Consider the following 10998-nt stretch of genomic DNA (forward strand, 5'->3'; position numbering starts at 1 on the left):
CTTGTTTCACCAGCAGATGTTCCAACTCCTCCTGGTCCAGAGTGGATCTCCTCTCCAGGTAATAAATATTACATTGCAGGCAATCTGGACAAGAAAACAGATTAAAAAAGCAATCGTTACTTTATTGAAGTAAATGGGAGAAATCGTTCATCGTTTACGACAGAAATGAAAAAAATGAAAAAACCCACACCGACAAATTTAAGAGCGTAGACAGAGAGACAGATCAGGCGACAAATCCAGCAGACAATTGGAGAATTCTCAAATGAACGGATATTAAATATTTTTTATTTATTATAAAATTAATAATAGTTGCCAATGTTGTTAATATTTACAAGTAAATTTTATTATTTCAAGATATTACTTAATTTCGAACTATCATTACTTTTATTTGTATTAAAATTTGATTTTAGTTCACTTTATATTTGGGGGGTTTATTTACAGAGTTTATTTGTAGGTTAATAATTGTTTAGTTTTTGTTGCTTTGTGTTTGTTATTTACTTTTGTAAGTTAGACATTAAGAACTGTGGGTCCATTTTCTGTAAGTATAGGGACTGGTATAGGACCAGCATGCACTGGGTTGGGCCTGTGGGTTTTGACCAGAGCAGGAGAGGAAACAATGAAAAGTAGTGATGGTGAGATGCAGCTTCATGAAGCCCTGAGGAACTCCATCCATCTAAAAATTAGCATCAATGCTAAAGAAAGCTGCAATCATATGAGGAGAATGACCAGAATGTTTACTAACATGTACTTGCACCATTCAGTATGATAAAGTAAATGTGTCAGCTAAAATTAGCCAAAATGCTAATGTTAGCATGAATGCTGTCAGTAGCATGTGGGGCATCACTAGCATGTTGTCTGTACTTTACTTACTCCATTCGGTATACTAAACATGGCTAATAAGTAAGAAAATTAGCTAATAGCTTATTTAAGCTAAAAGACTAATGCAGCAAAGATATTAGCAAAGATAATGCAGGCTAACATTATTTCACTGCCGATGGTAGTGCACTAACCTTAGAAGAATATTAAGGCTTTTATTTTGAAATCTTCAGTAAGCTTCATATTAAATGGCCATACTAATTCAATGTGTATTCAATGTGAATGCTGTCAGTAGCATGTGGGGCATCACTATTCAGAGATGCAATGAGTTTATAGCAGTTGTTTCACCATGTCTGTAGTTCTGACATTCTGCCATCACTGTGGTTCTAAAGAGCAGCTCAGAGAGGCAGACAAAATTCTGTCTATTTTGAGTCTAAGCAGCAGTTATTTAGAGGTGTAGAACAATAGGTGCCTGCAATGCAATGCATAGAGATTGCATCCCTATGCATTGCTATGGGCAGGCCCCAAATAGGCAACGTGAAAACAACATGAAGCTTTACAATGAATAAACAAGTAAAAGATGTTTGTGATTCTGATACATAAATTCTGATTAATCTGGTTGTATGAAACAATGGCTGGATCCAAAAGAAAACTAGAAACAAATAGAAAAGAGGGTTGTGATTGGCTTGTTACTCGCTATGTCACCAGGGACAACGATTTATTACTAAAAAATAAAAACTTTAACTGCTCAGGTTTAGGTGAGTTCTCTGTCTTACCCGCTTCATTACTCAACACATCACTAATGTAAAGTTTGATCTTTGTTATTTGCTTGTCAAACTGGAAAAAATAAACTATAAAAGCAATCTTCAAGTTTTTTGGACATTGAACTTCTTTTACCTTCGTACGAAGCATCACCTCAGTGCAGCAGTGGCTTGTTGACTGAACTTTTATAGGATGTTTGGTTTGACAAACAATCGCCACTACAATTTATTTATTACAAATTATTACATTTTACAGCTACTAACACACTATTATTGTTTCATGCTGTTTGCTTTACTAACCTTGCGCTGCATTGTTCACATTTCTCCTGTTTTCAAAAGTAAGTTTGATTAGTTAAAGGAGGAAAAGCCATAAAAGGTCATTTTATCTCTACATCAATAAGCCATTTTCACAGCGTAATTGTGATTCCTGCGTTCATTTACCGGTTAACAAAACATTTATACGGGAAAAGAACATTTACTAAAATGATCCTCATACAGAAAGGTGCAGACATTTAGACCTTAACCTGCATCCAAACGCTGCTGGTTCCTACCTATTCGGTGTAAGATTATCTGGGGCCTCCGGGAGAAATCCAGCAGTCTGCGATGATCATCCATCTCTTCCTCCGACTTGACGATGATTTCTTTAAACTCTGTGAATGTTTCTTCAGCAGCAGTTAACGGCTCGTTGATAAACTCGTTTAGAGAAACAGTCGAACATTCAACCAAACAGACCATGCGCCATTTTCTTTGTCTTCTTCTTCTTCTTCGGGATTTTATGACTGTCGTTCATTCATGTCATTGCATTACCGCCACCTTGTGGATCTTACGATCATCACATCTAAAGATTTCTCATACAGTGCCAGTTCTCTTTGAAAGACGTAAAATCTTTTCTTCCACTTTATCTAAATAAATCAAATACAATATTAGTATTCCAGTTTTCCACAAATCCAAAGTTAATATTGTCTTCTGATTCGTATCTCCTACATCCCGCAACATGTTTCACAGTTTCTTCACTCCACCAGATCAGAACCTTTCCTATAGTTTCCGTATATCCACAATGATCGCTGCTGCTTTGTTCGGAGTTACCGCTGGTTCCGCCCATCCTGTGGCTTATTGAGAGCCGATCAGCACCGGCTTGTTCACTGAATTGTGCGGTGCTGGAGGTCGAGTGTAAAAGACTTTTAACGGTTTTATCTATTTGAATTTTCTACCGGTATTTAAATAATACTGTAGTTTCTTTCTACTGCACTAGATGGGTTAAATGCTATTACTCTCTTTAATACTGAAATTATTCAATATATCACCTTATATTTTACCTTTGCAAGCATTTCTATGCCATATTTAAAGTTTTAAGCAGGGATGTTGGATGTAATTTTAAGTTATTCAGTTTGGCTGACAGATTTGCACTGTTTAACTTTTTCCTGCTGCTTCTACTCATTTCATTTCAGCAAGTGTTCTGCAGTTGAACTCAAATGTTTCTACAATTTTCAGCAGTAACATTCAGCACTAACACGACATTTTCACAGGAAAGGCAAATGTTCTACTTACTTTCTAAGACACTAATAATATATCTATGTGTGGAGGTTAAATTAGTTCCAGCATTAGAAACATGGTGATCTATAATAGAAAACATCTGCAGCAGAACAGAGAAAAATATAACTAAGACAAAAGACACAACAAATTATTGAAGAAAATATTCAACCATATTTTCTACAATCAAGAAAAATTAATGCATGAAAATTAATTTATAGTGAATATTTCATTTTCTATAGAGTAAAACGTTTTTAAAAATGTCTTCATAAAGCTTTTACATAGGTAGAGTTAGACTGGTTAATATAATTTGAAACAAATAACAGCATAAGTTGCAATATCATCTTGTTTCAAAGAGAAACCTATCAAAGATTTTATTGTATATATGTTTGAGAATGCACAACCATTAATGAAAATGTTCAATTAGAGCTAATAAACAGAGGTAAATAAATTGATTATAACTTTTCTATCAATTATAAATATTATCATTTTATAACTTTGTTTAAGAACTGATTTCCTAAAATGACTTATGACAAAATAAATTGTCACATGGTGACATGACTACTTCAGTAACTAACCTGTATTTGGCTTGGACAGATCTGGCCCAGGTGAGGCATGCCTCATGTGAACCGTGCCATCACTGCCAGATCTTTCCTGAGTCTGGCTGACATCCAATTTGCCATGCCAGAGGTTTGCCAGATGTGTCAGCAGAATGCCAGATCCGGTTCAGGCCGGTCTGCTGTGTGGGAACCGGCGAAGGCTCGCTCCTCTGGTCACCGTTTGCTCGATTACCTGTCCGCCCTCCAACACCACCTCCACCAGCGATCTACACCAAACTCTGAGACTCCACACGCCACCAACAAGCAGCCTCGACTCCAGCAGCCCCCACCGCTTCTTCCTCCCTGGCAGATTAACTGCATCTCATCAAGTAAGTAATTAAATCCTCTCCTTCAGTCTCAATTCAAGAACGCAGACTCACCATTCACCTTTCCCTCCTCCAGGATGCAGTCGATCCTATACAGTGGACTCCGGAACAAGATTCACATTTCATTCAATTCTCTGGACAAAATAAACTGTATTGAACTGATTCACCGGCTTCATGTTTGTTCTGTATGTGGGTCAAGCGGATCAATCCCCTCATGACAGAAATTATGCTTTAACCCTCAGATTTTAACAAATGTAACTTTATATCAACATTACATTTTTTATGGCTTTCTTTTTATTTGTCTAAAAGAAGAAAATCTGGATTTATACACATAATTGCTCGACTCTGGAGAACCTGGCCGTCCTGTGGGACATTGTTGCTGGTACGGGTCTAGGTTTTGGGCATCTGGGGTCTGTGGCCCTCATCTGGGGAGGGACATTAGTGACTCTGTGAATGACTTCTGGCGGCAGCATGTGGTGAGTTTGGGGCTCCTTACAGCTTGAGATGGGTTACTGGCATGGTGGCCGTATTGTTCCTGGGGTAGTCTTGGGATTCTGGGGGCGTATTTTCCCTGGATCCTGGCTGAACCCTGAGACTTGGGTTCTGATCAGTATGTAGTCTGGATTTGGGGCCGGTTCATGCACTGCATGTTTGCACTGTGAATTTTCAACATGGTTTTGGGCTCTTTATGCCACGTCTTGTCCTCAGTTGTGAGGTGGATCGCGGTGGGGTGGTGGTGGTCCTGTGTCTGGATGATCCAGCAGTCTCTGTGTGGGTCTGTCAGGGTTGGGGTCGCTGAGCTCTCATTATGTTGGACTTCACAACAACCATCGTCTTGTACCAGGTTAGGATTGGCTTTTTTACTTATCACTTGGCGGCTGGGATGTTTATGGACCTGTGAGGGGCTGCTTCCTTTTTCACAGTTGGTGCGTTGGCTTTTCTGTAGCATCCTTCCTACTGGTGGTGTAGTCGGCAAGTTGAGAGGCTTGTGTTTTTGGCTTATTTGTGTATGAAGTGGTGAAAGTGCTTGTGTTGGCTGGTGTTTGCATTTTGATTGGCCCCTTTTTTTGGGTCTGGTATCGTTTGCTGTCTGTCTGTCTTGGTGTTGGTATGGGCTGTGATTTATTGCTTTGCTAGCCTATCTGTGGCCACAGCCTGGTGCTGGGCTGGGATTCAGGGCTGTGGGTGGTATTCTTGTTCTGGATATTGCGCTGAGCTGGCTGGTCGGTCCATTTCTTGGGTTGGGGTTCTTTCAGTCAACCCGGTGCGCTGTATGTCTGCTGGACCTTTTTCATTGGGACTAGGTGGATCCTTTGGTTGGCAGGCTGGGTTTGTGAATTGGGATAAGGGTTTGGTTTGAATGATTCCTAAGCTGGTGGTCCTGGTTCTGGTTGGATCTCTGTGTATGAGAAATGCAAGTGGGTGTATGGCGTCCATTTTTGTTTTGTTTATTTTGACATTGTCTACATGGGTTTGAATGTCTGGGTGTACACATGAGAATGGGAACATGTGATCTTGTCTCTGTGTGCCTGGTCTGTCTGTCAGGTTTGGTCTCTGGCTCCCTCCTCTCTGTGATCACCTTTATATCAAGTTGGGTGAGAGGAGGGGGCCCCTATAAAACTTTTATCTCACCTTTCTTTTCTCTCCCGCTTTCTTCTCCGTCTCATTACAATTTAATAAAATAAACCCAAAGCAGTTTTTAATAAAGTTTCATGTAATTATATCAGGGGGAAGCCATAATGGTCCACTTGTGCAAGTCTTTAGGGCTTAACCTTGGCACTCGACAATGCTGAGTGTCACACTGTCAGACAGGACAAGTTTAATACAAAACACAACAAAAAGACAAAATGCAAGTGTTTAGTCAATGGTAAATGTATGTATAGCGATTTATCTAGTGCAGAGGATGCCAAAGTGCTTTACATGTTGATGGTGGTAAGCTACATTGTAGCCCAGCTGCCCTAGGGCAGACTGACAGAAGCTGCTACACAATGGGCGCCATCGGACTTCTGACTAACAGCAGGCAAGGCAGGTTTGGTGCCTTGCTCAAGGACTCAACAACTGAGATGGATGTGGGAAGTTTGAACCAGAAACTCATCAGTTACAGGAACCACAGTGGCTACAACCAGTATAGCTGTAGTACCACCATCTACTGGGTTCAAGGATCAGGCACAACATACACTAAAGGAAAACTCAAAACTTTTAATCTTAAATGAAATGTTACACGTTTATTTCTTTCTAAAATACATATAAACATAAAAATAGTTTCAACATTAAAATACAGTAATCTAAATGCTGCAGCAGAACAGATTAAAATATTACAGCTAAAACAAGAGAAAAAAGCAAAATATTAAAAATAATTACATGTACTTTGTGCAATCAATGCATGAAAATTAGTTTGCGGTGAATTTTGCATTTCTTTAAAGTACAAATGATTTTTTTTTATTTGCATAGATTTTAATTAGGTAGAGTAAAACTGGTTAACATAATTTGAAAGAAATGAAATCAGATTCAATCTCATTTTACATTAAAGACAAAATTAACACAAATACTGTTTTGTAGATTTTTTTTTTAAAACACTCAACCATTATATACATTCTATTGTTGATTTAAAAAACTACAACAATAAACCCCACTCACTCTCTATGATACAGAATAATACAAATCAATCCCTCAAGTCCAATCATGTGAGAATGTTCTGGAAGGGAGTCCATGTCCGGTCAAACTCTGTTAATGCATGAAATAGTCAGTGGGCCCCCAAGCATCTTCATCTATCAGCATCAGTACTGGCACTCCTCAGGGCTGTGTGCTGAGCCCTCTGCTCTTCACGTTGTACACACACAACATACAGTTTGACATAAACAGTAAGTTAATACAATAACATACAGTTCATCATTATTGTTTTTTGATACAGAATATACCAGAAAAATAAAACATCAATGAAGAAAAATGTGTCATGGTTGAACATCTCTAAGTATCCAAATGTGAAGATCAAAATGATCACATTTAACAAATACAACATAGGACATTTATGGAACATACTTCTACAGCTTTTCAACTGTGTGACGCGTCATGTGCTTAGTTAAATTACCTTTATGACTAAAACTTTTTAAACAGGTCACACATGAAAACAGCTTTTCACCAGTGTGAATCCTCATGTGCCGAATTAAATGTTGTTTTTGACAAAAACTTTTTCCACAATTTCCACATGAAAACGGCTTTTCACCAGTGTGAATCATCATGTGACGAGTTAAATCCTGTTTTCGAATAAAACTTTTTCCACAGGTCACACATGAAAACGGCTTCTCACCAGTGTGAATCATCATGTGCAGAATTAACTTCCGTTTTTCACCAAAACTTTTTAAACAGGTCACACATGAAAACGGCTTTTCACCAGTGTGAATCATCATGTGACGAGTTAATTCCTGTTTTTGACGAAAACTCTTTCCACAGGTCACGCATGAAAACGGCTTTTCACCAGTGTGAATCCTCATGTGCCTAATTAAATGTTGTTTTTGACAAAAACTTTTTCCACAATTTCCACATGGAAACGGCTTTTCACCAGTGTGAATCCTCATGTGCTGAGTAAAATCCTGTTTTCGAATAAAACTGTTTCCACAGGTCACACATGAAAACGGCTTTTCACCCGTGTGAATCATCATGTGCTGAGTTAAATCCCGTTTTCGAATAAAACTGTTTCCACAGCTCACGCATGAAAACGGCTTTTCACCTGTGTGAATCTTCATGTGCTGAGTTAAATCCTGTTTTCGAATAAAACTCTTTCCACAGGTCACGCATGAAAACGGATTTTCACCTGTGTGTATCATCATGTGCTGAGTTAACTCATCTTTTCGACTAAAAGTTTTCCCACAGGTCACACATGAAAATGGCTTTTCACCTGTATGAGTTCTCATGTGTCTAGTTAAATGCAGTTTTCGACTAAAACTTTTTCCACAGTTCACACATGAAAACGGCTTTTCACCAGTGTGAATCATCATGTGACGAGTTAATTCCTGTTTTTGACAAAAACTCTTTCCACAGGTCACGCATGAAAACGGCTTTTCACCTGTGTGAATCATCATGTGCTGAGTTAACTCATCTTTTCGACTAAAAGTTTTCCCACAGGTCACACATGAAAATGGCTTTTCACCTGTATGAGTTCTCATGTGTCTAGTTAAATGCAGTTTTTGACTAAAACTTTTTCCACAGTTCACACATGAAAACGGCTTTTCACCAGTGTGAATCATCATGTGACGAGTTAATTCCTGTTTTTGACGAAAACTCTTTCCACAGGTCACGCATGAAAACGGCTTTTCACCTGTGTGAATCATCATGTGCTGAGTTAAATCATGTTTTCGAAAAAAACTTTTCCCACAGTTCACACATGTAAACTGCTTTTCACCTGTGTGAATCCTCATGTGCTGAATTAAATTTTGTTTCTGACAAAATCTTTTTCCACAATTTCCACATGAAAACGGCTTTTCACCAGTGTGAATCATCATGTGACGAGTTAATTCCTGTTTTTGACGAAAACTCTTTCCACAGGTCACACATGAAAACGGCTTTTTACCTGTGTGAATCCTCATGTGCTCAGTTAAATTATATTTTCCACTGAAACTTTTTCCACAGTTCACGCATGAAAATGACTTTTCACCAGTATGAATCATCATGTGCCGAGTTAGACTCTGTTTTCGATTAAAACTTTTCCCACAGGTCACACATGAAAACGGCTTTTCACCAGTATGAATCATCATGTGCTCAGTTAAACTCTGTTTTCGATTAAAACTTTTCCCACAGGTCACACATGAAAACAGCTTTTCACCAGTATGAATCATCATGTGCTCAGTTAAACTCTGTTTTCGATTAAAACATTTCCCACAGTTCACACATGAAAACGGCTTTTCACCCGTATGAGTTCTCATATGAGCATCAAAAACAGATTTGAAAGCAAAACGCTTTTCACAAATGACACTTGAGAAAGGTTTTCTTCTTTCCTGATTTTGGTTCTCAGCTTCAGCAGTTTCCTGGAAGATGTCTTGGTTCCTGTTTGGTTCTGATTCAGTGTGGTCTGTTTGCTCATCAACAGGAACCACCATGCAGGTATCAGTCTCCTGTTTTAATTCAATCTGTTCTTCACCCTGACTGCAGTAAACTTCTTTCTCTTCCACTTTTATCTGCTGGTGTTTTAGATCCTCCTGCTCTTCTTTTATCTGATGATCTTCTGGCTCTTCCTGTTCTTGTTTCACCTGCAGAGGTTCCAACTCCTCCTGGTCCAGAGTGGATCTCCTCTCCAGGTAATAAATGTTACACTGCAGGCAATCTGGACAAGAAAACAGAGGAAAAAAGCAATCGTTATTTTATTGAAGTAAATGGGAGAAATCGTTCATTGTTTACGACAGAAATGAAAAAAATGAAAAAACCCACACCGAAAAATTTAAGTGCGTAGACAGAGAGACAGATCAGGCGACAAATCCAGCTGACAATTGGAGAATTCTCAAATGAACGGATATTAAATATTTTTTATTTATTATAAAATTAATAATAGTTGCATATGTTGTTAATATTTACTAGTAAATTTTATTATTTCAAGATATTACTTATTTTGGAACTATCATTACTTTTATTTGTATTAAAATTTGATTTTAGTTCACTTCATATTTTTGGGGTTTATTTACAGAGTTTATTTATAGGTTAATAATTGTTTAGTTTTTGTTGCTTTGTGTTTGTTATTTACTTTTGTAAGTTAGACATTAAGAACTGTGGGTCCATTTTCTGTAAGTATAGGGACTGGTATAGGACCAGCATGCACTGGGTTGGGCCTGTGGGTTTTGACCAGAGCAGGAGAGGAAACAATGAAAAGTAGTGATGGTGAGATGCAGCTTCATGAAGCCCTGAGGAACTCCATCCAATCATTCGACTCATGAGCCGATGCACCGCGGTGCTTCATTTGCTCTACTGTGACATCAACTGGACAATATATGTAAAATAGGCAACGTGAAAACAACATGAAGCTTTACAATGAATAAACAAGTTTAAAATGTTTGTGATTCTGATACATAAATTCTGATTAATCTGGTTGTATGAAACAATGGCTGGATCCAAAAGAAAACTAGAAACAAATAGAAAAGAGGGTTGTGATTGGCTTGTTACTCGCTATGTCACCAGGGACAACGATTTATTACTAAAAAATAAAAACTTTAACTGCTCAGGTTTAGGTGAGTTCTCTGTCTTACCCGCTTCATTACTCAACACATCACTAATGAAAAGTTTGATCTTTGTTATTTGCTTGTCAAACGGGAAAAAATAAACTATAAAAGCAATTTTCAAGTTTTTTGACATTGAACATCTTTTATTTATGTAACTGTTTGGTGTATTAGTTGAAAACGGCGTAAACATAAAGAAACTGTAAATTCCCACTCATATTGGGCCCATGAATGCACCTTTGCCCATAGTCATTGTGCCCCTTTTCCCCATAGACTACGTCCATCTGCCCCCGACCCGGTTGTGGCGCGCCGGAGTCGGTGAGGCCCCTGCTGTGGGAGTGCAGCGCTGCTGTGGACCTGTGGGCGAAGGCCGGCTCCTTGCAATTCCCACACTTGCCAGCAAGGGAGGTCCTTCATGTACAGCTAGTGCTGTACGGGGTGAGCCAGCTGAAAATTACTAAAAAAGACTTCGATGAGAGGTGGCTCACCCCAGCCACCATCAAAGATGCCACTTGGACCTCCAGAAACTTGCTGGTGAGCGGGCGCAGGCAGATGCCCCCCGTGGCTATGATCCGGATGGCAGCAGCAAAAAGAGGAACACCAAGGGCTGCAGGTGGCGCGCCAAGGACACAGCCACCAAGAAGAATCGCCTGCGCCTCCGTGGACGAAGGAGCCGGTGCTCCACGAGTAGAGGTCCAAGCAGCGGCGGCCTGGCTCTCCGGTTGAGGCAGGAGGGAAGGAGCTTCAGGGCAGGTTTCCCCTCTGA

The 10998-nt window shown here is 39.2% G+C and overlaps 1 protein-coding gene across 1 annotated transcript; it reads right to left on the reverse strand.

Moving 5' to 3' along the window:
• Positions 1-5799: 5799 nt before the first annotated feature.
• Positions 5800-8051, reverse strand: LOC114156211 (gastrula zinc finger protein XlCGF8.2DB-like; the record flags this gene model as incomplete). Its single annotated transcript, XM_028036500.1, has 3 exons — positions 5800-5833; positions 7315-7759; positions 7844-8051. Coding segments are annotated over 3 exons (687 nt in total), but the record flags the coding sequence as incomplete, so codon positions are not given.
• Between the last annotated feature and the right edge of the window lie 2947 nt (positions 8052-10998).

This window comes from Xiphophorus couchianus, chromosome 13 (genome assembly GCF_001444195.1).
Source record: "Xiphophorus couchianus chromosome 13, X_couchianus-1.0, whole genome shotgun sequence".
NCBI classification, from domain to species: Eukaryota; Metazoa; Chordata; class Actinopteri; order Cyprinodontiformes; family Poeciliidae; genus Xiphophorus; species Xiphophorus couchianus.